Source organism: Piliocolobus tephrosceles, chromosome 9 (assembly GCF_002776525.5).
Source record: "Piliocolobus tephrosceles isolate RC106 chromosome 9, ASM277652v3, whole genome shotgun sequence".
NCBI lineage: Eukaryota > Metazoa > Chordata > Mammalia > Primates > Cercopithecidae > Piliocolobus > Piliocolobus tephrosceles.
In genome coordinates, this window is record NC_045442.1 from 33,187,693 (window position 1) to 33,214,439 (window position 26,747).

At 45.4% G+C, this 26,747-nt stretch overlaps 2 protein-coding genes across 2 annotated transcripts in view; both read left to right on the forward strand.

The window, feature by feature from the left end:
- The first annotated feature begins 3,360 nt into the window (after positions 1-3,360).
- On the forward strand, positions 3,361-9,418 carry NDUFB8 (NADH:ubiquinone oxidoreductase subunit B8). Its single transcript, XM_023206431.1, has 5 exons — positions 3,361-3,514; positions 3,774-3,900; positions 6,204-6,303; positions 6,733-6,888; positions 9,228-9,418. Exons 1-5 carry the CDS (start codon positions 3,430-3,432, stop codon positions 9,318-9,320), a joined length of 561 nt encoding a protein of 186 aa, XP_023062199.1. The 5' UTR covers positions 3,361-3,429; the 3' UTR covers positions 9,321-9,418.
- Positions 9,419-13,003: 3,585 nt separating this feature from the next.
- SEC31B (SEC31 homolog B, COPII coat complex component) overlaps positions 13,004-26,747 on the forward strand; it is a 33,870-nt gene continuing 20,126 nt past the window's right edge. Inside the window, exons 1-7 of the mRNA XM_023206430.2 lie at positions 13,004-14,528; positions 16,861-16,984; positions 17,629-17,752; positions 24,369-24,564; positions 24,787-24,882; positions 25,832-25,975; positions 26,314-26,456. Of these exons, the coding sequence (XP_023062198.1) occupies positions 16,906-16,984; positions 17,629-17,752; positions 24,369-24,564; positions 24,787-24,882; positions 25,832-25,975; positions 26,314-26,456 (782 nt within the window). The 5' untranslated portion in view covers positions 13,004-14,528; positions 16,861-16,905. The remainder of the gene's footprint in view (positions 14,529-16,860; positions 16,985-17,628; positions 17,753-24,368; positions 24,565-24,786; positions 24,883-25,831; positions 25,976-26,313; positions 26,457-26,747) is intronic.

The following is a 26,747-nucleotide window of genomic DNA, read 5'->3' on the forward strand; positions in this document are numbered from 1 at the left end:
CACGCCTGTAATCCCAGCACCTTTGGGAGGCCGAGGCGGGCTGATCACGAGGTCAGGAGATCGAGACCATCCTGGCTAAAAAGGTGAAACCCCGTCTCTAATTTAAAAAATACAAAAAATTAGCCAGGTGTGGTGGCAGGCGCCTGTAGTCCCAGCTACTCGGGAGGCTGAGGCAGGAGAATGGCATGAACCTGGGAGGCAGGGCTTGCAGTGAGCCGAGATCGGGCCACTGCATTCCAGCCCGGTCGACAGAGTGAGACTCCATCTCAATAAAAAAAAAAAAGAGAGAGAGAAAGGAAAAGAAAAGGAAAAAGAAAACTATAGACCAATATTTCTTATGAATATAGATGCAAAAATCCTAACAGAATACTAGCAAACTCAGTCTAACACCACATGAAAAGAATTATAGGCCAGGCATGGTGGCTCACACTTATAATCCCAGCACTTTGGGAGGCCCAGGCAGGCGGTTCACGAGGTCAGGAGATCGAGACCATCCTGGCTAACACAGTGAAACCCTGTCTCTACTAAAAATACAAAAATTAGCCGGGCGTGGTGGTGGGTACCTGTAGTCCCAGCTACTTGGGAGGCTGAGGCAGGAGAATGGCATGAACCCAGGAGGTGGAGCTTGCAGTGAGCCGAGATCACACCACTGCACTCCAGCCTGGGTGACAGAGCGAGACTCTGTCTCAAAAAAACAGAATTATATACTATGACCAAGTGGGATTTATTCTAGGAGTGCAAGGTCAGTTCAACATCTGAAAATGATCAATATAACACATCATGTAGTAATCAATATTTTATTGATTGATCATTTGTAATCAACATAATACACTATATTAGTAAAAGAAAAAAAAAACCCTACATGATCATCTCAATAGACACAGAAAAAGCTTTTGACAAACTCCAACACTCTTTCATGATGAACACAGGGTTCCAAATGATACTGTAAGAAAGTTATAAAACCTAGAAGTCAGAGAAAATATTTATGAATTGTGTATCTGATCAGATACAATCGTATCTAGAATACATAAAGAAAACTTAACAACTCAACAATAAAAAGACAAACCAATTTAAAAATGAACAAAGGGTTTGAACAGACATTCCGCCAAAGAAGGTATACCATGGCCAATAAGCACATGGAAAGATGCTTAGCATTATTAGTCATCAGGGTATTGCAAATGAAAGCTGCAATGAAGTACCATTCACGGGCACTCGCATGGTGATACTAAAAAAAGACAATAAGTGTTGGTAAAGATGTGGAGAAACTGGAACCCTCACACACTGCTAGTGGGGATGTAACATGTCACAGCTGCTTTGAAAAACAATTTGGCAGTTCTTCAAAAGTTAAACCATAGAGTTACCCTATGACCCAGCAATTCTATTCCTAGGCATATAACCAGAAGAATAGAAAACACACATCCAGACCAAAACTTACACAAGAATGTTCATAGCAGCATTATTCACAATAGCCAAACAAGCAGAAACAACTCAAATTTCCATTAACCAATAAATGTATAAATAAAATGTTGTACTGTACATTCATATGATGGAATATTATACAGCCCAAAAAGGAATGAAGTACTGGTATGTGCTACAACACAGACAAACTTTGAAAACATTATCCTAAGTGAAAGAAAATGGACACAAAAGGCCACATATAAAATGATCCATTTATATAAACTATTCTGAATAAGCAAATCCATAGAAACAGAAAGTGAGTTAGTGGTTGCCAGCAGGTAGAAGTAGAGGCAACATGCTAATGTGTATGGGTTTTTTCGGAAGCGATAAAAATGTTTTAGATAGTGATGATTGCACAACTTTGTAAATGTACTAAAAATAACTTTATCGTACACTTTAAAAGGGTTTTTTGTTTGTTTGTTTTGTTTGTTTTTTGTTTTTGAGATAGAGTCTCACCCTGTCGCCCAGGCCGGAGTGCAGTCGCGTGATCTCGGCTCATTGCAACCTCTGTCTCTCGTGCTCAAGTGATTCTCCTGCCTCAGCCTCCCGATTAGCTGGGATTACAAGCGTGCACCACCATGCCCGGCTATTTTTGTAGTTTTACTAGAGATGGGTTTTTGTCGTGTTGGCCAGGTTGGTCTTGAACTCCTGACCTCAAGTGATCTTCCCACCTTGGCCTCCCAAAGTGCTGGGATTACAGGCGTGAGCCACTGCACCCAGCCTAAAAGGATGAATTTATGGTATGTAAATAATATATTAATAAAAATAAATTAGATCAACTCTGTTTCTTGACCTAAATCAGATCAGGGTTTGCTATTGGTTGAATGCAGATGTTGTCCAATTATTTTGAACATCAACTAATGATGCTCATTTACAAGACAGCAAGTTGCTGTGTAGTCCTTCCCAAAATTTATATATTAAATATTATATATCAGGATTTGTTTACTTTTTATTTTTATAACTTAAAAAAAAAAAAAGGGGGATGAGGTCTCACTATGTCACCCAGGCTGGTCTCAAACTCCTGGTCTCAGGCCATTTTCCAACCTAGACCTCACAAAGTGTTGGGATTACAGATGTGAGCCACAGCTCCCAGCCTATATGCATTTTTATTGCTCTGATATATACTTGAGAATGTTTATAATAATAGGTTCTGCTCCAAAACAGTGGTCACCTGAAAAGTCATTGGAAATACGTGCATATTTATAATGTGTAAGTTATTCAAATCCCAAGTGAAAACAGTCGTATGCAAACATAATAATGCCTCCAATTCTTCTGTTGAGTTAGAGTTTGTTCATTACGGGCTGGTTTGAAATTTGTTTTATCCAAGTCCTACCAACTCTGAGGCTTTAAGCTGTCTATGGAGAGCTGCCTCTGGTGATAGGTTTAATTTTACATTTGTTGGGTTGAGGCGACTAAGACATGCACATGGAAACACGGACTGAAACTAAGGAGCCAATTCAGGGCCGATATGTGTGTTGTTGCACTGGCGTCTAAGTGAAGATCAACCCATTTGGAGAACAGAACAAGCAAGGCCAACAGGTGAATTTGAAGAATGATCATGTTTGGGGATGGGAGGAAGTGCCCGTGAAGGACAGGAAAGCAAGCAGCCAGAGAAGAGAGTCAGACAGGCTCATTTCACTAGTACAGCTCCTGCAGGAGGTGGTTAAGCTGTCTACCTGAGTTGCTCAGGTTCCGAGTTCCCATCATCCCTGGATGGGTCTAAGTCAGCTCAGGGAGAAAAAGGACACAACATTCTGAAATGTCAGAGACCTGCCTGGTTTTCTCTTCTTCTCGGTTATCCCTCCCAGCCTCTATCCAACCCTTGGCTTCCCAACTCCGTATTTAAACCCCGCCCGTGTTGAACCCTTCGACTTTTCTTCACTCCCGGCTTCCTCCGTCCCGTTTGGCCCGGCTCAGCCGCCGTGACAGGTCTTTGCGCATGTGCAGAAGGGAAACGTGAAGAAGGTGAAGATGGCGGTGGCCAGGGCCGGGGTCCTGGGAGTTCAGTGGCTGCAAAGGGCATCCCGGAACGTGGTGCCGCTGGGCGCACGGACAGGTCTGCGAGAACGGGAGAGACCTCATTGTGGGAAGGGGGTGCCTGAGGTTTGGTGTATCGGGAGGGGGGGATCGTGGATGCCGCGGCGGCAGCCTCCGGGTAGGGAACGGAGGTGGCGTTGATATCCAGAAAATGGGGTGGAGGGTCGTGCTGATCCTGCGAAGTCCCGATCTCGGATCTCTGCAGCCCCTGTGACTTGAAGCCTTCGGAGCGGCCGGAGAGCGGGCTCGCTTCTGACCTGTTCTGTTCTGCGCTCTAGCCTCCCGCATGACCAAGGATATGTTTCCGGGGCCCTATCCTAGGACCCCAGAAGAACGGGCCGCCGCCGCCAAGAAGTATAATATGCGTGTGGAAGACTACGAGCCTTACCCGGATGAGGGCATGGGGTGAGACAGAGAGGGTCTGCTCGCACCCAAGTAGTGATGGGAGAAGGCCGGCTGGGTTGGGTGGCTTGACTGTGACCCTTTCTCCTGAACCTTCTCGTGACCCCTCAGAGTCAATGGAGTGGGTGCTTTTCTCTGTGGAGGGAGGTGGGAGGGGGTGGGTGAGCAGCTGCAGCTGAGAGGACTTCAATTTTCTCCTTGGCTCAGGCTGTTTCCTCAAATGAGGAAGCCGAGGTTTTAATGGCTCCCTCGAGGACCCCCGAATAGCAGGAACCTTCCTGGGCTCTATCCAGAGCGTCGAGTTTCATTTAGATTGAGCATCTGCTGGGCTCAGGTGCTGTCATCCAGGCATGTGACCAGGCTGGAGCTGGACTCCTATCATGAGAACCTTATTTGTAAACGAGTACTGTATATTTGTGTGTATGGCTCTTTAAAAAAAAAAAATTTTTTTCTGTTAGTGCTGTGGAAATCGTAGCAACTATTAAGCAGATTAAACAGCCAGCCCCCTTACTCCAGTTGATGTTATCCTATCCCTTCCACACTCTTCCGTATCTGTACCCACGTAACATTCCAGTGGTTAATTATCTGAAGTGATTATCATCACCTTTATTTCCTGTCCTAACATCACTCTTTCAATCTTGGTTTCAGCAACTTCTATTCTTCTTACTATACACTCATTTTCTGTAGCATATGCCTAGTTGTCATCATTTCCTGTTTTGTTTTTTATGTTGTGGACAAGAGCAGCCTTGTTTGAAATCAGTGTCAGATGAACCTGGATTTGTTGGGGGAAAACCCAGCTTAGCAAGAGGTGTCATGAGGTGTTTGAGACATGGAGATGACTGCCAGCTGGGTGGTCAAGAACACAGTTATTATGAGAAGAATGGTTTTCTAATTTGTGCCCTTTTTGTTTTTATTCCAATTAGCTGGGTGACTTTGGATTCAGACTCTAAACTTTAATTTTTCATTTTCTGTCTAATGAAAATCAGAGTACAGTCATGTGTCATTTAACAACAGGGATACATTCTGAGAAATGTGTTGTTAGGCAATCTCATTGTATGAACATTAGAGAGTGTACTTACAGAAACCTAGATGGTATAGCCTGCTACACACCACAGCTTTATGGTATGGCCTATTGCTCTTAGGCCACAAACCTGTACAGCATGTTGTTGTACTAAATACTGTGGGCAGTTGTAACACAATGGTATTTGTGTATCTAAACATAGAAAAGGGACATAAAAATATGCTATACAAGATAAAAAATGGGCCGGGCACAGTGGCTCACACCTGTAATCCCAGCACTCTGGGAGGCCAAGGCAGGCGGATCACGAGATCAGGAGATCAAGACCAGCCTGGCCAACATGGCGAAACCCTGTCTTTACTAAAAATACAAAAATTAGCCGGGCATGGTGGTGGGCACCTGTAATCCCAGCTACTTGGGAAGCTGAGGCAGGAGAATTGCTTGAACCCGGTAGGTGGAGGTTGCAGCGAGCTGAGATTGTGCCATTGCACTCCAGCCTGGCGACAAGAGCAAGACTCCGTCTCAAAAAAGAAAAGAAGATAAAAAATGGTACACATTTATAGGGCAGCTTTATTATAAACTTACGGGACCCCCTTTTATATGTGGTCCGTCATTGACCGAAATGTTATGTGGCAGGTGACTGTAATTGATTGCTAAATTCCCTTTCATCTATAATATTACATGATTGTGTGACTTTTTTTCTTTTTATTGAAAGAAGTTTGGGGAAGCTGGTTTTTTGTTTTGTTTCGTTTTGTTTTTTTGAGACAGTTTCACTCTTGTTGCCTAGGCTAGAGGGCAGTGGCGTGATCTCAGCTCACTGCAACCTCCACCTCTCGGGTTCAAGTGATTCTCCTGCCTCAGCCTCCTGAGTAGCTGAGATTATGGGCATCTGCCACCACACCCAGCTAATTTTTGTATTTTTAGTAAAGATGAGGTTTCACCATGTTGACCAGTCTGGTTTTGAATTCCTGACCTTAGGTGATCTGCCCACCTCGGCCTCCCAAAGTGCTGGGATTACAGGCATGAGCCACCACACCTGGCCCTGGGAAAGCTTATATACATTAAAATATTTCAGAGTTTGCCATGAACTTTTAAATACAATTTGGACTTCTATGGTTAGTTCTGTGCTTAGTGACTAGAACTCGAGCTCTTGCCTTGAGATTTAGTTCCTTTGTCCTTAGGTGAGGCAGTTATCTCTGTCACTTGGTTTCTCATCTATAAGATGAGGAGACTCTGAATTGCCTGAGGCTGCTCACAGCCCCTTCCAGAAGTTCCTGCTGTCTCTCAGGTATGGCGACTACCCGAAGCTCCCTGACCGTTCACAGCATGAGAGGGATCCATGGTATAGCTGGGACCAACCGGACCTGAGGTTGAACTGGGGTGAACCGGTGAGAGAACCATATCTCATTTGACCTTCCTTCTCCCTTTGTCTTCTTGGAGATTCTTTAGCTCAGATTGCACTTCTTTGACCAAGTAACACTAAGCTTTTCTGCTCAAGGAAGCAAGGTTCAGTGATGTGAGATCGGAGGTTGCATGTGGCACACTGAATGGGACATCTGGGAATCATGAAACTCTGTACTGTGAAAGTTATGCGCTTCCATGATTGAGCTGTCCCTATTCAGCAGAACCTAGAAGAACCTAGACAGAGGCCAGCATCCAATCCTGTAGGGCAGTGTCCTCAGACCTAGTTCTCAGCATGTTGCCCCAGGGCAGTAGAATGCTTCTGTCTAACCTTGTATCAGGCTCTGATCACTGGGGACTTGCCTGCATTTTGCAGGAAGAGTAGTATGTGACAGCTATTTGTCTTTCTGTCTCAGATGCACTGGCACGTAGACATGTACACCAGGAACCGTGTGGATACATCCCCCACACCTGTTTCTTGGAATGTCATGTGTATGCAGCTCTTCGGTTTCCTGGCTTTCATGACATTCATGTTCTGGGTGGGGGACGTGTACCCTGTCTACCAGCCTGTGGTGAGTATCCGAGAAGTGCTCCCTTAGGCATGTTTGCTTAGCCCCATTTCCTGAGGGAGTGAAGTCTCTGGGGTAGGAATCCAACCAATACCAAGCTTGACTTTGTGGAGTCTGAGGAGATAGGAAGATAAGAGGGCCTTGACCCATTGGCCTGCCACAAGTACCAGAGCACTTCTCCACCCCTACTTCTTGGACTAGTCTCAGTGAGTAGATACACTTGAAGACTAGATGAGCAATGAGTGTGTGGAAACCAGCTAGTCTCCAGAGTTGCCATTTGGGGATTATATTTATCAACAATATTTCATTAAGTGATCTTACGATAGAGTTAAGGAATCTTGAGCTAAAATCTTACCCTTTGTTGGACATGTGAAGGGCACTTCCTGTAGTATATTGGAAGCAATTAAGTGTCCACTACAGGCATAGACTTACATTTTGGAGAATGTAAAGGACGTAGAAATTGAATTATCTAGCTTTAAGGAAGTTTAGTTAAGAAAATTTAGATAAGTTACATGAGCAACATTTGAACAGGTATGTGGGAATTCTGTACAATTTATGTGTATATATGTGTATAGTGAATGTATGTGATAATATATGAGTTACTGTTAGATGCTAACACACACACACACACACACACACACACACACACAAAGGCTTTGGGTGGTGGAAAGTTGGAGAAAACATTTAGGGCAAGAGAAAACAATGAAGGAGGCCAGGCATGGTGACTTGTGCATGTAATCTCGGCACATTGGGAGGCTGAAGCAGGCAGATTGCTTGAGCTCAGGAGTTCAAGACCAGCCTGGGCAACATGGTGAAACTCCGTCTCTACAAAATATACCAAAAAATTAGCCAGGCATGGTGGTGCACGCCTGTAATCCCAGCTACTTGGGAGGCTGGGGCACAGGAATCCTTTGAACTTGGGAGGCGGAGGTTGCAGTAAACTGAAATCACACTACTGCCCTCCAGCCTGGGCAAGAGAGAAAGACTGTCTCAAAAAAAAGAAAAATAAAACAATGAAGGAAAAGGAGGGTGAGTGAGTTAGCTAGAATAGAATAGATGTATAAAATGGTTCCTAAATAACCAGCTGCATTGGTTTCCTGGAGACTTGCTAAAAATCCAGATTCCCAGGCCCCGCTTCTTGGTGGTCCTAATTCAGTAGCATCGCAGTAGGGTTCTAAAAGCCGTATTTTTAATAAGCTCCCAGGTAATTCTGATGTGCACCTAGATTTGGAAATCACTGTGTTAAAAAGTATTGTGAGGTAAGTTGATCAGTTAGGTTGGGCAGCTTTTATGTCATTGCTAAGAGATTTGGACTTGATGGTGTAATCAAGTATTAATTCAATAAATATTTATGGAGCCTCTACTATGTACCAGGTGCAGACTGTGCTAGCAGCTGGGGATACAGTGATGACTTGGTCTGCCTCTAGGTGGTAGGGAACCATTTTGGGTTTTGGAACAGAAGAATGACATAATGAATGCTGAGTTCTTAGGATGATTAATCTGGGAGTAGTCTCCAGGATGTATTGGAAGGAGAGAAACTGAAAGCAGGGAGGCTGCTGTGTTTGTAGTTGGCTGCCCAGTGCTACCTCTGCAGAGACAATCAGTGTCCTGAAGGTAGCTGGTATGTCTGTGTGCACTGACACGAGCCTTCCTACCAAGCCCCAGGGGCTCCATGCTGGAGAATGCACGTAGGGCTAGGGTGAGCACTAACTTTACTTCAGGAGAGCAAGAAACACAGTGTGGCTCTTCCATTTTTCAGTTCTGTAAGCATATCACCCTTTTCTCCTCCCCTTGAGCTGTGTTCTCTGACAGCTGTTTGTTGGTAAAGCCAGCAGCCCCTAAAGCACGTCCCAGCCTTGTCTCCTCTGTGCTTTCCCCGACCACTGCTCCTGCACGCCTCATTTGCTGGGCCACTTTAGTGGTGGAACCATTAGAGGCTGAGTGACTTAAAGGAGATTGAGTCTGTCTCGACCCCGAGAGAGAGTGGGATGGATGGATGCATCGTCTCATTTAGAAAGCGTTGCCTCCGACTCTGACACTCTCTCTCTTTTTTATTTCTTTACCTCCCTCCCTCTCTTCCTCCCTTTCCCTCCTTTCCCTATTCCCTTCCCTCCCCCTTTCTCCTTCTCCCTCACAGTGTAGGCACCACTTCTCTTACAATTTAGGCTTTCTCTCTGCCTTGGGCTGAGGGAGGAAGAGGATTGCTCTTCCTGCCGTCTTAGCCCAGCTGGGTCTGACCAGAGGCTACTGCGTACCCATTTACCATGCATGATTGTTAACTCTGGGGTGTAGCCAGGTATTGACTGAATGTATGTTCTTGCTGACCTGTGTTTTTTCCTTAGGGACCAAAGCAGTATCCTTACAATAATCTGTACCTGGAACAAGGCGGCGATCCCTCCAAAGAACCTGAGCCGGTGGTTCACTATGAGATCTGAGGAGGCTTCGTGGGCTTTTGTGTCCTCTTAACTAGGACTCCCTCATTTCTAGAAATTTAATCTTAATGAAATCCCTAATAAAACTCAGTGCTGTGGTATTTGTGCCTCATTTTCCCAGGAATAGTCACTGCCCTGAGGAACCTCATCCTTTTCCCTTTTTTTCTGCTTGATGTCTGCCCTCTTCCCTGTTTTCTTATTCTGAAATTTAAAGGATAGGAGGGTGGGGTGGATGGTTGCTTAGGCACAAAATATTAATTTGTTAATTTCACTTGGGTTGTGAAGGTACTTAAGGGTTTTAGCCATGTGGAGGTGTTAAGCTTCGCTCCTTTTCCCATTTATAGGGTCAAGGAAGAAATGTTCCTAACTTCCCAAGTTGAAACAAGATTTATTTCCCATAAAAAACCTTTCTAGTCTAGGTCTAGTAGCTCATGCCTATTATCCCAACACTTTGGGAGGCTGAGGCGGAAGGATTGCTTGAAGCTCAGGACTTTGAGATTAGCCTGGGCAACATGACGAGCCCCCATCTCTGCAAAAAAAATTTTCAAAAAATTCGCTGGGCACAGCAGTGTGTGCCTGTGGTCCTAGCTGTGCAGGAGGATGAAGTGGGAGGATCATTTGAGCCCAGGAGGGTGCAGTGAGCCATATTTGCAACACTGCTCCAGCCTGGGCAACAGAGCAAGACCCTGTCTCGAAAAAAACCTTGGCATGGCGTGGTGGCTCAGCCTGTAATCCCAGGACTTTGGGAGGCCAAGGCGGGTGAAACACTTGAGGCCAGGAGTTGAAGACCAGCCTGACTAACATAGCAAAACCCCATCTCTACTAAGAATACAAAACACTAGCTGAGCTTGGTGGTGCATGCTTGTAATCCCAGGTACTCCAGAGGCTGAGGCAGGAGAATCGCTTGAACCCAGGAGGTGGAGGTTGTGGTGAGATGGTGCCACTGCACTCCAGCCTGGGTGGCAGAGCCAGCCAGACTGTCTCAAAAAAAAAAAAATCTTAATAATAGTGGTTAGTTGGAAAAAATTGTGCTCTAACGTGTTTCAAGTGTATTACAGGACTGATAAGTGTTTTTGTCCTGTCTGCCTAAGGCTGTGATTGCCTCTGATCTTATTTCTGTTTTAAGAAGAATATTCCTTATTCCAAAGCAGCTTCTGAATCATAGCTTCTTAATAAGTTGACATTACCTGTGTTTATGAATTAGAGGACAGTCAGTAAGTTACTACTGAACATGTTCACAGCTTTGATTACTTTTAATGACTCATCCATACTCCTATAACAGCCTTAGAGAAAAACTATGTTTTTCAGAGTCTATCTCATTCATCTGTTTTTTGTTTTATTTAGAGATAGGATCTTCCTCCTTTCCCCAGGTTGAAGTGCAGTAGCACAATCATAGCTCCCTGTAACCTCAAACCCCTGGGCTTAAGGGATCCTCCTTGCTCAGCCTCCCTAGTAGCTAGGATTACTGGTACGTATGACTCCTAAGTTTCTTATTTTTTGTTGAGATGGGATCTTGCTGTGTTGCCCAGGCTGGCTCAAACTCCTGGCCTCAAGCAGTCCTCCTGCCTCACCTTCCTAAAGCACTGGGAATACAGGCAGGAATCTCTGTACCCAGTCCTCATGCGTCCATTTTTAAGTGAACCAACCTGTATTCCTTTGGGGACATTTTCTTAAGTTACAGTATATGCCAGAAAACCTGTCCCATAAAAAAGCATACATTTAATGTGACCAAAAGAAGCAAGTTCATTCAAATTAGATGTGGAGTCCTAGCTGTGCAGGCAGTGAGAGACCTTTTGTGAGGTCAGGGAGTGGATACTTGTGGAATGCTATTCTTTAAAGGTCCCCACTGGCTTTTTAATGTGTCTCCATTCTCTATAGCATTTGATAATATTTCCTTAACAAACACCTGTGTGTCTAATATGTATCAAACACTGATAAGCCCTGGAGATATAAAACTGAGCAAGACAAAGTAATCGCCTTCAAATATTACATAGGAGACCAGCAGTTACAATACAAAGCAAAAATAATTCTTTATCATTATTACTATTGAGACAGGGTCTCACTCTGTTGCCCAGGCTGCAGTGTAGTGGTGTGATCACAGCTCACTGCAGCCTCTACCTCCCAGGCCCAAGTGGTCCTCTCATTGTAGCTTCCCAAGCAGCTGGGACCACAGGCATGCACCACCATACCTGGCTAATTTTTGTATTTTTTTGTAGAGACAGGGTTTCACCATGTTGCCCAGGCTGGTCTTAAACTTCTGGGCTCAAGCAATCCACCTGCCTTGGCCTCCCAAAGTGTTGGGATTATGGGTGTGGACCACTATGGCAGGCTAAAAAGAATTTTTTTTTTTTTTTTGAGACATGGTCTCACTCTGTCACCCAGGCTGGAGTGCAGTGGCATGATCTTAGCTCACTGCAACCTCTGCCTCCCAGGTTCAAGTGATTCTCGTGCCTCAGCCTCCCAGATAGCTGGGATTACAGGTGCATGCCACCATGCCCAGCTAAATTTTTTTGTATTTTTTGGTAGCGACGTAGTTTGACCATGTTGGCCAGGCTGGTCTTGAACTCCTGACCTCAGGTGATCTGCCCACCTCAGCCTTCCAAAGTGTTAGGATTACAGGCATGAGCCACCGCTCCCAGCAAGAATTCTTAAGAGGTGTGAGTTGAGAAAGTGCACTTTTAATTTTGTTTAATCATGTCCTATCCAAAACTGACCTTAAGCTTCTGGTTCAAATTTCTTTAGGAGTATTCCATCAGCAACTCTTCTGCCTCCTCCTCTTAGGTTTAGTTTTCAACCCTGTTTACTTTTCTTCGGGCTTCATTCCCTGTTGTGCCAGCTAAGAAGTTCAGGAAATACTTGAGTACTTGGTAGGAAGCATGGGCTAGGCACAGATAATGTACTGAATTACCTTGTGTCTAACTTCAAAATTGCCAAATCCACATGAAAGGGAACTGGAGTTGTGTCACGAGTTGGGCCCCATCGTGATAACTGGCCCCAATCTTTGGAGGTGTATCGGGCAGGAATGCAGAGAATTCATGCATTAAGCAGAAATTTCTAAGATCTAAAGCTGCTTACAGAACTTTTTTTTTGGAGATTGAGTCTCTGTCACCCAGGCTGAGGTACAGCAGCACGATCTCAGCTCACTGCAACCTCTGCCTCCTGGGTTCAAGCTATTCTCATGCCTCAGCCTCCCAAGTAGCTGGGACTACAGGCGAGCACCACCATGCCTGGCTAATTTTTATATATTTGGTAGTGACGGAGTTTCACCATGTTGACCAGACTGGTCTCAAACTCCTGACCTTAGGTGATATGCCCACCTTGGCCTCTCAAAGTGCTGGGATTACAGGTGTGAGCCACAGAACATTTTTATTTGGAAGCGGCACAATTTCTTCAACATAAAAAATACGTGATCGGCTGGGTGTGGTGGTTCACGCCTGTAATCCCAGCACTTTGGGAGGCTGAGGTGGGTGGATCGCAAGGTCAGGAGATCGAGACCATCCTGGCTAACGCGGTGAAACCCCGTCTCTACTAAAAATACAAAAAATTAGCTGGGCGTTGTGGTGTGCGCCTGTAGTCCCAGCTACTCCGGAGTCTGAGGTAAGAGAATCACTTGAACCTGGGAGGTGGAGGTTGGAGTGAGCCGAGATCACACCACTGCACTCCAGCCAGGGCTATAGAGTGATAATCTGTCTCAAATAAATAAATAAATAATTTTTAAAAAAAAATTTGAAAAGATCTTTTCATGGCCCCCTCCTCACCTGAAGTTCTCTGGCTCTATTAAAAGACCACCATAGTTTTTGTAGTCTCCCAGGCTCTAAAGACTTTATCAGCCAGGACAGCCTGTCCAGCTGTCCTTTACAATCATCACTACTATATTAAGCCAGGCTTTCATCACCTAGTACGTGGATTGTTCTATTAGTCTCCTAATTTGAGTCCCTGCCTCCAGCTCTGCTCTCTCTAAGGGGTTCCATATTACTAGCTTCAAAACATAATCTTTATCTTATTGCATCCCTCCCTGTAATTTTCAGTAACTCTGATCTGCAGAATTGAATTGGAACACCACAATCCGCATCCAATCCCCGCCTGCATTCACGGTATGGAAAATTCCAGGGTGCCTATTAGCCGGTTTGGCGCCTTCCTCCTTGCTGGAGTATCACCTGTGTTCTTGCAGCTCCAGAGGATAACACCCCTCCTATGTTCCTGAAATATTTCAGGAAGCCCCTGGCCCTGTAGTCTCACCCTCCACACACTTACAGCCCTTAATTCAACCAAATTTTTGGGCCAGTTTCTGCTGGGCTGCAGTGCAACACTCACTGCCATTTACAGCCTCGATTGCTTTTTACGTTTTCAACTAAATGGATTCCACTGAGGGCTCCTGGGGCTAGGGTCGGGTCTTGTCCCCCTTCAATGCATAGATAATGAGTTAGTATTTTCCGTTTTCAGAGACTGGCCCTGGAGCCTGGCTCAAACTGAATAGACCAGAACTTACTGGTCCAGATCTGACCCACTGCGCAATCACAGGGTAGGAGAGGGAGGTCCGGTTAAAACCTATAATCTTGTTTGTTAAACGTTCTCCGTGGATCTGTCTGGGTCTCGGGGTCGGCGCCCCCGGAGAGTGTTTGCGGCGGTGCCCTGCCGGGTCCGCGCCGCTTTTGGCCCTCCGCAGCCGCCGTCCACAGCGCCCGGTTCCCAGCGAGAGCGCTGCCAGAGGACCGGCTCCGGCTGCCGCGGTTGACCCTTGCCCGGGGTCCGATGCACAGGTTGGTTCGCCCTGCTGGTCTGGGGTCCCTGGGAGCAGAGATTGCGCTGGGGACCCGGAGCACTGTTCCTTTCTCAGCAGAGCGCCGAGAGGAGCCCCCTTGCTACGGAGACTCCCGGCCCGCGCCAGCCCTGCCCGCGGGTCCGTGCCCCGGGGGCCTCCTCTACGCCTATCCTTGAATTGGATCCGGCTCTACTGTCCCTGCCGCACGGGAGCCCCCAGCCTGACGAGGGTCTCCCTGTTCAGCGCTGCCTCGCGCCTTCCCATCCGCCTTGGTCCTGACCTGGCCCTGCCGAGCCCGCCCGGTGTCTCTGCGTTTGGGCTAGGCGGGAAGGCCTGTCATTGCTGACCCTGGCGCGCCGCTCTTCGGCGACAGCGGGAAAGAAGCTGTGCTGATCGTCCTCCCTAAGGACTGGGCTGCCAAGGGTAGCTGGTGCCCTCCTGCCCGGCAGGTCTGTCCAGCATTTCATTGGTTATCTCCGCCTCACGCCCCCATGGCCAATCTGACCCCAGTGGGGGCCCTTTTTTGTGAATAGATGCCTCTGAACAATATGAATTAAGAGCCCATTTTTCCCCGTTCCTAGACTGTCCGCGATTAAAACACTTTCTAGAGTTTAGCTGCGACTAGCACAATGGTTAGAAATACGGGCTCTTGATGCTGATGGGGGTTCACATCCCGGCCTAGCCAGTTGTCGTCTCTGGAAAATGGGGTAATCTTAGTACTTACCTAATAGGACCACTGAGAGAATTAAATGAGATATGCACAGCTGCTTATCGCAGCGCCTATTTTTGTTATTAGGGGATCTTTTCCCAGAAACATTAAGGTGGCTGTGACCAGCAGGTGGCACTGGTGACTTAGAGTGTTGAGCTGGTCACAGGATACCTGATAGTAGCCACAAGTGTTTAAAAGTCCCTTGGAAATCTTGGCGTAATGGGCAGGCTTAAACTTTCTTCACGCTGGAAAGTACGTTAGAGATTTAGTAATACTATCTCCTGTTTTTGTAAGTGAGACTGATCTGACTATAGCTTACTCAAGCAGGTCACAGTAGGCCCAAGCTTTCTCCTCAAGTTCAGTGTATTTTTAAAAAATCCTTTCTACCTCTTTGCTAGCCTGTTGGGATAGGACCTTGAATATACATTGGAATTAGATCAGAAATCACAGAGTTAAAATGAATGTCCACATTCGAGCTTTTACCATGTGCCAGATGTTCGTTTGGAAACTAGTTACAACATGGTGAACAGAAGCGACACAGTGCCAGCTCTCGTGGAGCTTGCATATTAGTGGAAGAGACCGACAATGTCAATGTAAATAAAAATGTCATTATAAATTGCTAGGAAGAAAAAAATTGAGACTTTTTGTGATTGGATAGTTCACTCATTTGGGGAAGTGAGAAGCTGAGCCCAGAAAGATATGATAAGGAGCCAGTCATGTAGAAAGTGAAGGGAAGAGCATTCAGAGTACACGGAACAGCATTTGCAAAGGCTCTAAGGAAGGAAAATGTCAGGAAATTAAAGGCTAGTGTGGCTCAAGCACAATTAATAAGGAGAAAAGTATCAAAAGATGAAGTTGAAGTTGTAGGCTGGAGCCTTTGGGCAGGGCTCAAAGAAATTTGAATTTTATTCTGTGTGTGATAGAAATTGTTGAAAGATTTTAAGCATGGAATGCCAAAATCCTATGTTTTATTTTAGAAGTTCACTCCTGCTGCTGTGTAAAGAACAAATTGGGTAATGGCTTGAGTAGAAAGGGGGATAGCTAGTTGGGAGACTGTTGCAGTACTCCAGGTGAAAGATGATATCATCAAAAAGGCTGTTGGCAGCGAAAATAGAGAAAAGTAGACAGATTAAGATATACTTTGGAGGTAAAATCAGGGAGACTAAATGATGGATTAGAAGAGAATGAGGGAGAAGGAGGGATCAAGAGGGATTTTCAGGCTTCTGGGTTGAGCAATTGGGTGGATAGTGGAACCATTTACCAAGATGAAGAAAACTGGAGGAAGAACAGAAGAGATTGTGACTTTGCTTCTTTCTGAAAAAACAAATTAAAAACCCCAGAAGAGATGGTAGAATAGAGAATTCCATTTTAGATAGACTAAAATGGGAGTTCCCCGCCCCCATTAGGTATCTACTATATCCAAGTGAAATATTTGATTAGAAATTGCATATAAGCGGCTGATCACTTGAGGTCAGAAGTTCGAGACCAGCCTGGCCACCATGGTAAAACCATGTCTCTACTAAAAATACAAAAATTAGCCAGGCATAGTGGCACATGCCTGTAATCCCAGCCACTTGGGAGGCTGAGGCAGGAGAATCACTTGAACCCGGGAGGCAGAGGTTGCAGTGACCTGAGATCATGGCACTGCACTCCAGCCTGGGCAACAGAGCAAGACTCTGTCTAAAAAAAAAAAAAGAAGAAGAAGAAATTGCATATAAGAACTTGGAGCTTGGAGGAGAGATTTGTGATAGTGATATAAATTTGGGCATCATCAGCATATGGATGCTATTTAAAGCCAAGGAAATGGACAAAAATCACTGAGAGATTGTCTGGTTTGATGGTTATCACCACTGAACCTATGGTAGCCATTGTGGTTGAGTATCTTTTGAGGTTTAAAGCATTATATTTCAGTAATTGGGTGAATGAACTATCTTTAGATCTGCAGATGGTCATGTATTTGTCACTCTGTGTTGCCCTGAAATGCCCTATCTTGTGGTGTAGAAAGACAAACAAGAACTCTTGTCCACAGATGCTCCCTGGATCTGGCTAAGTTTGCTGGTTTCTATTTTCAGTGGGCTGAGGGCCGTGTCAGTTTTCTGCCACCTACAGGATAGACCATGAAGCTGAAGGAACTTGAGCGGCCAGCTATCCAGGCATGGAGCCCAGCCAGCCAATACCCTTTGTATCTGGCCACAGGTATGGTGACACTGTGGATTAGGATTCACTGGGAGTACATAGGTTGAGGGGAAGCTTAGTATCTAGAATTATTTATTTTGCATCAGAGAAAGCTCTCAGATCATAGAAAGATAGCATAAGCAATGGGATATTAGGTGTTTTGGGTACCTGAGGGCTGCCTAGGACTATGGCTCAAGGTTAGGTACGTCATGTTTTCTTTTTTTTTTTTTTTTTTTGAGACAGAGTCTCACTCTGTCACCCAGGCTGGAGTGCAGTGGCGCGATCTTGGCTCACTGCAAACTCCACCTCCTGGGTTCTCGCCATTCTCCTGCCTCAGCCTCTCAAGTTGCTGGGACTACAGGTGCCCACTACCGCGCCCGGCTAATTTTTTTTGTATTTTTAGTAGAAACAGAGTTTCACCGTGTTAGCCAGGATGGTCTCAGTCTCCTGACCTTGTGATCCGCCCACCTCGGCATCCCAAAGTGCTGGGATTACAGGTGTGAGCCACCGTGCCTGGCCAATGTTTTCTTGTTTTTGTGGAGTTACCTTTGAGAAAGGGTATACCCAGCCCTCTTCTGTTCCTTCTCCTCTTCACTCCTTAACCCTCTTATACCTGAAATCCATGCATATATTGTTGCTTATACTCTGCCTTTTCTTGTGCCTAGGAACATCTGCCCAACAGCTAGATTCCTCCTTCAGCACAAATGGCACATTGGAAATATTTGAGGTTGATTTCAGGGACCCTTCTCTGGACTTGAAACACAAGGGAGTCCTTTCTGCCTCGAGCAGGTATTGTCTGACCCATACAGGGTAGATCCTGACGAAGATACTGATGAGGAATCCTGGGAGCAGTGTGTGTTTCTCAGGGCTCCTGAAGAGCCAAGTGAGGGAAGAACGAGCTTTGCCAAGTTGGAGAGTAGTTAACTCGGCTTATTTTGCAAAAGGATTTAAAAAACAACCACCCCCACCTTTCTGGTCAGCAGCAATAGCAGTGTCAGGCCGAATGCATGTGATAGAGATGCCTCAGACAAGCCTGGACCCACGCGTACCTGGCCTGTCTTTGAACCCAGAGATATTGGGTCCTTCCTCCCTTGGCTCTTGTGAAGATAAACAACCTTACACAATATCACCCTCTCTGCCAACAAGGAAGAGAACAAATGATCCTCTCCTCATTGCTTTTAGACACTGATTGGTTCTCATGGATTTCATGGCTCTTGCAGGCTTCCAGCGCTAGGTACTATCATTCATTGAGCACATGTATACATGCTAGACCGTGTGCTAGGGGCTCTGTACATTTTATTTATTCCTCATAATAAGTGATAAGTACCATATTTCCATTTTACATAGAAGGGAACTGAAACTCTGAGAAGCTAGGATTTAAGTCAAGGCCTATTTGAGTCCAAAGTCTACCTTCTTTCCATTATTCTGCCCTTCTTCTAAAGATCTTATAAAGGTGGGGCTTACAGTCTGAAGCGATGGCCTCCAAATTTTTATATCATCAGAAAAAATGTGAATATTCATTATACTCAAGGTATACTCAATATAAATGTATACATATATTACTATACTGTTTTTGTTTTTGTTTTTGTTTTTGTTTGGAACAGGATCTCACTCTGTCACCCAGGCTGGATTGCAGTGGCGCAATCAGGGCTCACTGCAACCTCCACCTCCTGGGCTCAAGCAATCCTCCCGCCTCAGCACCCTGAGTAGCTGGGACTGCAGGCATATGCCACCACACCCAGCTAATTTTTTATATTTTTAGAAGAGATGGGGTTTTGCCATGTTGCCCAGGCTGGTCTTGAACTCCTGAGCCCAAGCCATCAGCCCGCTCAGCCTCCCAAAGTGCTGGGACTATAGGTGTGAGCCACTGAGCCAGCTGGCTCTACTATTTTTCATTTATTTATTTTTTGAGACGGAGTCTCACTTTCTTGCCCAGTCTGGAGTGCAGTGGCGCAATCTCGGATCACTGCAACCTCTTTCTCCCAGGTTCAAACGAATCTCCCGCCTCAGCCTCCTGAGTAGCTGGGACTGCAGGTGTGCGCCACCACACCTGGCTAATTTTTTAATACTATCAATAAAGTGTCATTTCTATTAATTTTTTTTATATTCGAAGTTACTGGTCTAGAAGGCAACATTCCATCTGATAATTGATGAACTCCTTGTGCGTTTCTTGGTCCCGCTAAGAGATTAGTTAAAATATTAGACAGAAGTACCCTCTTTCTTTTCGTATTTTAACCTCATAAGGAAAAGTTAGTTGTTTGCCCTTTCTTGAGCTCCTGCATCACTTTATGACAGCATCTCTTATTTTGCAGGTTTTTTTTTTAACATCTCTTTGTATTTCCAGTACCTGTGTCCTTTGAAGAGCAGGCACTTGAGGATTTACTGATGATGATTAGATACTCTTAGCCCCTAACCAAGCATTTCAGAAGGGGCCCCTCAAAGGGGTGAGCTAATTCAAGATGTTTATATGCTGGAGCTTAAAAAAGGGGTTCAACCTGAGAGAGCTAATAGGAAAAGGAAAAAGGGTGAGGGGGCACTAGGCAAGGGTCCTAATCCTCAACAAGCAAAGCAACAGCTTCAGCATAGTAGTAGCTCCTTAGGGTCAAGGGTTCTTAAGAAAGTATAATCTTAGAAACTGAATTTTGAGATCCATGTGGGCAGAGATTTTAATGGTTTTTTGTTTTGTTTTGTTTTTTTCTGGAGATGGAGTTTCACTCTGTCACCCAGGCTGGAGTGCAGTGGCTCGATCTTGGCTCACTGCAACCTCCACCTGCTGTGTTCAAGCAATTCTCCTGCCTCAGCCTCCCAAGTACCTGGGATTACAGGTGCGCACCACCATGCTCAGCTAATTTTTGTATTATTAGTAGAGATGGGGTTTCACCATGTTAGCCAGGCTGGTCTTGAACTCCTGACCTCAGGTGATCCAACCACCTCAGCCTCCCAAAGTGCTGGGATTACAGGCGTGAACCACCATGCCCAGCCGAGATTTTAATGTTTTACTCATTGCTCTATCTCCAGCACTTAGAGCAGTGCCTGGCATTATATTTAATAAATATTTGTATTTAATAAATATTTGTTATACGAATGAGTGATATTATAAACTTTTGGGTTACCAGCCAGGTGCGGTGGCTCACGCCTGTAATCCCAGCACTTTGGGAGGCTGAGATGGGCAGATTGCTTGAGGCCAGGAGTTCAAGACCAGCCTGGCCAACATGGTGAAACCCCCTCTCTACTAAAAATACAAAAATCAGCTGGGCATGGTGGCGCACACCTGTAATCCCAGCTACTTGGGAGGCTGAGGCACCAGAATCGCTTGCATGTGGGAGGCAGAGGTTACAGTGAGCTGAGTACCACTGCACTCCAGCCTGGGCGACAGAGCAAGACCCTGCCTCAAAAAAATAAAAGAAGAAGAAACTTCTGGGTTACCAGACAGCATTCAAATCCAGCGCTTCAGTTACAGTTAGTCTTCAGTTAGTCTTAGTGTCTTATGAGGTTTTCAAGCTGTTAGTTTGAATTTGGAGTCCTGAACTTTACCTCATACTCCTGTTCTACTCTGTAAGGATTTGGGGCCAGTAACCAGAATAAATAGTACAGTTAACCCTATTGATAATATTTCATCTCTGCTTTCTTTTCCCACCTCTATAACTGTGTTGGAAGATTGAATCACATTCCCAAAGACCTAAATCCCAAAGGGATTACCTTTGACACAGCCCTGTTGGGGCCTTTCTGAAGACATCATCTTAGACACCCCAGGATCTAAGACACCCACTTCATTCTGTTCCAGTCTAGGTTAGGTCACATGCTCAACAGTCAGTATCATAAACTATTGACCAGGATGATCAAGGAAGATAGAGGGCCGCTCATCCTTTGCTTTCTGTCTTCCTCTCTCTTTTTTTCTGTGTCTTCTTCTCTATGGTGTGGCATAAGGCACAGTTGTGTGGGGCCGTAGCATTGGCCATAATACTAATAGAGCTGTGTGACTTGGGCAAATCAAGTCAGTTATCTCAGGTTCCTTCTCTTATGTATAAAGAAGAGATTGTACAAGATGACTTCTAAGAAACTAGCTGAGATCTGAATTCAGGTTTCATGTTCAGTCTCTTACTCCCTTTTATTTTCTAGTAGTCTTCCTCCTTTTTCCATTTTTAAACCTCTTCCTGTATCTCTTTGTTATCAACTAAACATATACCTTTCAAAATCTTCCCCATTCTTTGCCTGCCCTTTTCTCCAAACCCATGCCTCAACCAAATTTGGATCCTGTAGATCCCCTTATCCTCAATCTATGATGCATCAGAGAAATATTATCTACCTAGAAATATTTGACTGAAAGACAAATGTTCTGAAACACTGGTATGGGAGATAAGGGACAGCCTCAGCTATAAATAGACTGAAGAGAGTGCATGGATAAATGCCTCTGGATGCAGTCAGAATCAATATGGATTAGCATGTGCAGTGAAGCAAACAGTGTTTGGTTTGTTAGATGAATTACACTCAAAAAGAAAGTTTTCTGGGAGAATATCACACTGTTTTATATCATTGACTGAGGACATAGCTGCTGTGGGTAAATGAGGTGAGAGGCCAGTGTGTGGTCTGCTGTACCTTACCCTTTCTATACACTGAGTTTCTAGCTCTCTGGAGTGGCCCCCATAACCTCTGGAAGAACCATCGTCAAGTAACATAGAGAAAGTAGAGGATCTATCTTCTGTCATTCTACCTTTATCTCAATTCTAGCTACTTGGGGAGCACTGTGTCCTCTCTTTGAGGGCCTTCTGTAAGGGACAATGTCAAGCACAAAAAAAAATCATTTGTGTACTTCTCTCAGTTTTCCTGTTCTCAAGATTTGCTTTCTTTCTAAAGGCATTAAGATAGTAGAGCATGGGTTAGTTGTTGGAGAGACCTGAGTTTATATCCCAGCTCTGCTACTTGCTGTCCTCTTGGACACTTTATCTAACTTCTCTGAACTTTTTTTTTCCACTGTAAATTGAGAATTCATAGTAGATGTGTAGTAGTTTGTTGTATAATAGGCATTCAGAGAAGTAGCTTGCCTCTCAAGCAACCAATGCTCCATTCATTCTCCAGCTTGGAGTACTGCCTTAACCACTCTGTTTGACTTCTAGGGAGGCTTGAGTTTCCCACGTTATTTTGGCTTGAATGTGGACAAACTCTTTTCGCTTTAGTTCACTAACATGAAGCTGGGATTTTTTATTTTAAAGAAACTTAATAAGAAAATGAAAGAATCAAAACCGAAGGAATGAATAAATCATGGAAACAATTTATACAGCAGATATTTCTTTCTTTTTTTTAAAAAATAGACATAGGGTCTCGCTATATTGACCAGGCTGGCTTCCATCTCCTGGGCACAAGTGATCCTCCTGCCCCAGCCTCCTGAGTAGCTGGGATTATAGATGTGAGCCACTGTGCCCAGCTAGACCACCTTTTTGTTTTTTAACTTTTTGTTTTTAAAAACTCCAAACTTATCAGAAAGTTGCGGAATAGTATACACCCACCCATCTCTTGCTCCGTTTTCATTTGCAGAGTAGAGATGATGGACACTCCCTGAGCACCCTGAACCATCAAGTCGCCTTCCTCACGTAACTCCACCTAGGTGTCAAGCCCATTCGCCCAGGTTGTTATCTATCACACCCTATTCAGGCGCCAACTTTACCCTCACTAGTGGGGTGGTTAACCACAGAAATGTGCTTTCCACATGCATACAGAAAGAAAATCATTTTGTCACACCCTGTGTGTGACAAACTGAAGTAACTGGCACTCTGAAGTAACTGCCCTCTTCTCCAACCCTTTGGTGACTCCCCCTTGAGGTCTCAGGTGCCTTTTACTCTGCTCTGTGTGTCATGTGTTCTGACCGTGCTGAGGTCGCTGCACCCTCTGCATCTCCATGTGGGTTTTTCACTGGACATACCCTCTGCTGGTTCCTGTGTGACCTACTGTGGGCTTCTCTAACTACTCAGTTGACATGCCCTCTACCCCTGCTGAGCTCCAGTCCCTGGGTGACATGGCAGTCTCTTGAACCTATATGGAAAAACACCCTTCTGCTATATTAAGATCACTGCAACCTTAGAAAACAGCCTTTCTGGCAGTAGCCTCTTAGCTAGCATTGTGTCGGCTCTGCTGTTTTGCTTCAGATGCTGACGTGGTCTGAGCTGGTGCTCCACACTTTGCTTCTGACCAGTTGGCTCTGCTCCAGTGACTGGCCTAACAAGTTCCTGCCTGTCACCCACTCAGTTGCTTTGCTGACTGTTCTCAGGGAATATTTCATTGCAGTTGGAGATCTTGTAACCTCATTTGGCTTGATATCTGGCTTCTCCAAAGGGCTGTGGAAATGTCCCTAGCTAGCAGCTATGAAGTGAGAGACAGACCACCTATGAGGCTTCAGGGATTTCACATGCCTTCCGTAGGAGCTTTGCAGAGGACCCAAACTTTCTAGAAGGGGTCCAGGGATCCAAAGAGATCTTTTTCTCTGGGGCAAGACATTGGCATTATTTTGTTAGAAGCATCCTCAGAAAGCCAGAAAAGTATTTCCTGAATGGGAGTGTATCCTTCCATGCCTCTGTCTTCAGGGCTGGCCCTTTGCAGCCACATTGCCACTCCAGTGGGCCAGCCACATGGGAGAGGCATGGGGTGGGGAGGCCGTTGGGTCTTTTCTCATTTCCAGTTTGAGAGTGAATTGTTGGTCTAGGGAGCCTGCTTCTAATAGTTACAGAAGAGTTTGGATCTTTCTCTCAATAGGAGACAGTGTTTTATGATGTTAAGAGCTCAGGCTCTGGAATAAGATGGGCCTGACTTTGAACCTTGACCCTGCTACTTCCTAGCATTTATCCTAAAATGGGGATAAAATTACTAGCTCATGTGCAGAAATTTTATAACTTTTTTGTGCTTCAGTTTTCTCAATTGAAAATGGAAATAATAGTAATACTTCATGAGGTTGTTAAATAGTCAGCTAATACATCTAAAGTGCTTAAAACAGTATCTGATACATAGAAAGTATTCAATCAGTGTAAGTGGTTGCTATTATTACCTGACTATATGAGTTGTGAGGATTATGTGAAGTAATCTATTTGAAGTATATATCACAGGGCCTATATAACCCCAATGTTAACTTAAAAATGTACATATATATGTGTACATATATGTGTATATATACACCTCCACACAACTCAGAGGCAGTGGCTTCCTGGCTTCCAGTGTAACATAGATGAAACATTTTTTCAGAGAAAGGACAGGACTGGGTGGAGGATACCTCCCTTCTGTCTGGGAAATGAAGGAGACAGGCAAGTTCCAGCTAGGGGTGGGGCTGCCTGCATAATGGCAGAAGCTGGCAGAGATGCCCATCCTGTGCTTACTGACATGAACCTAAGTTTGTACTGATGCCAGTTCCTCCTCTTTATAGGTTTCACAAGCTGATCTGGGGGAGCTTTGGCAATGGGCTTCTGGAAAGCTCCGGGGTTATTGCAGGCGGCGGGGACAATGGCATGCTTATTCTATACAATGTGACCCACATCCTGTCTTCGGGGAAGGAGCCTGTGATTGCCCAGAAACAGAAGCACACGGGGGCTGTCAGAGCCCTCGACTTTAATCCTTTCCAGGTACTACAGGTACTACATTTCAGTTAGTCAAACATGTCCAAGCCAGGGAGCAACAGATCTGAGTGGAAGCATTCACTTGTGGCCTCCGGTCTGTAACTCTGATCCCTTTCCAGGCTGTTTCAGGGGAGGCTTTTGATAGCCCCAAATTTGGGCTTCTTTCCTCCTTTCTCGCTCTACTTCTTCCTAGGGTGGTGTGTCTCCAAACACCTTTTATTCATACAGGGCAACCTCCTGGCTTCAGGGGCCAGCGATTCTGAAGTCTTCATTTGGGATCTGAATAACTTGAATGTGCCAATGACCCTGGGATCCAAGTCACAGGTGAGCAGCACCCCCACCACCCAACCCTGGCTGCTGCTTAGAGTGTGCAGCTGATTTTCCTAGGTAAAGTCTTGTGTTCTGGAGCCAGTTGGAGCGCACGAGATTTCAAGCTTTACCACTGGAGGGCAATAAAGCTCCATAGACTAACATGCTACCAGCCAGATAAGAGCTAGGATGGCCAGTGGGTGGAGGGTGTATATGGGGTGGTTGGTTTGTGCTCATTACTTGTTCTAGGAGTTTCTGGGAGGCCGATGAAAGGTGGGGAGAGCAAAAGACACCACAAGAAGGGATGGGAGTGCTGTCAGCTTTCGCAGAGTTGAGTAGGGCATTGAGCCCAGCAAAGAGGGAGCAAGAGTAGGACCCCAGACATACCATTGTCCTTTTTATGGGGAGGGTCAGCTTTATTCTCCCTGTATGTGGCTCTCCCATGTAGTCGGGGGTCTGGTCTTGTGTCTTGGAGAGCCTGTCTGTCAATCTGTAACTGGGCCCATCTTTTTGCTTCCTGGCCTTTTCTCTGTCTTGTGCTTACAGTATCGTGAGGTAAGTTGTTTCAATTTGATAACATCTTACGGTTTATCTCTCGGCCTCACTCTGTCTGGAGGTCTTCGATATCTATGTTTTCCGCTCTCCCTCATCTTCCTCCTTCTCTCCCTCTCTTTTTGTCCTAGACAAGAGGGCTGTTTTTTAAAATCTTGACTCTATCCTCTTAGTAAAACCTTGGGTAGGAGTAAAACTTAGATGTGCCTTCCATCCCTTCTGCTTCTACACTGATACCCTAAAGGATCCTCCCTGGAAAATTCAACTCCCAGCTTCCCAACACTGTCTTAGTTTGGGTAGCCCCATGTCTGTTCTTGGACTTGCTGTGGGTGGCTGGGAGCAGTGGAACAGCAGATGTCACTTTGTCCAGGGGGTGACAAGTTGTCATCTTTCTGTCCCCATCCTGCCTTAGCAGCCCCCAGAGGACATCAAGGCACTGTCTTGGAACCGGCAAGCCCAACACATTCTGTCTTCTGCTCACCCCAGTGGCAAGGCAGTTGTGTGGGATCTCAGGAAGAATGAACCTATCATCAAAGTCAGTGATCACAGCAACAGGGTGAGTAGTGGAGGCCAGAACACAGGCTTGGGCTCTGGCTTCTCTCTCCTGCCGAGCAGTTAGAGCTGCTCTGCCCCAGGCCAGAGTCCTGCTTTCAGCTGTCGGACATGTGGAGTCAGCCACTTAGCACATTTCCTATTGAGAGTGAAAACAGGGAAGCTAAACATAGCTGATCTGGAAGCTTCTACCATTCCTTACTTATTCCTGGCCATCACTTTCTGATGCCTGTGGTGTTCCCAGTCACAGAAGAGACACAAAACTTGCTCTCAGAGTGGTCTCATTTCAACTAGGCAAAAGAGTCAGGTTACAGCACCCATTGGGATATGCTTTATTCGCAGATGCACTGCTCAGGCCTGGCCTGGCATCCTGACATAGCCACCCAGTTAGTGCTGTGCTCAGAGGATGATCGTCTTCCCGTGATTCAGCTGTGGGACTTGCGCTTTGCCTCCTCGCCCCTGAAGGTGCTGGAGAGCCACAGCAGGTAGCATCTCAGACATCATCCATATCCTTGGGGGGATGGTGGACATAACTGGCCTGGGTAGGAGGCAATATATCCCTCACTTTAGCTACTAAACATCCTTCCTGGCTTTAAAGCCGTTCTGGTGAACATATAGTCACCCAATACTAACTCCAGCCCTAACTAAGAGGAGGCCCTTAGGCCCTGAGGTTATGGAGAGGAGGCTGAGATTCCATCTAAATTCCAAAGATGGAAATGGGGTCATGAGAAATACTGGAACCAGTGTTTAGTCTCCAGGCTCTGGTATGAGGCTAA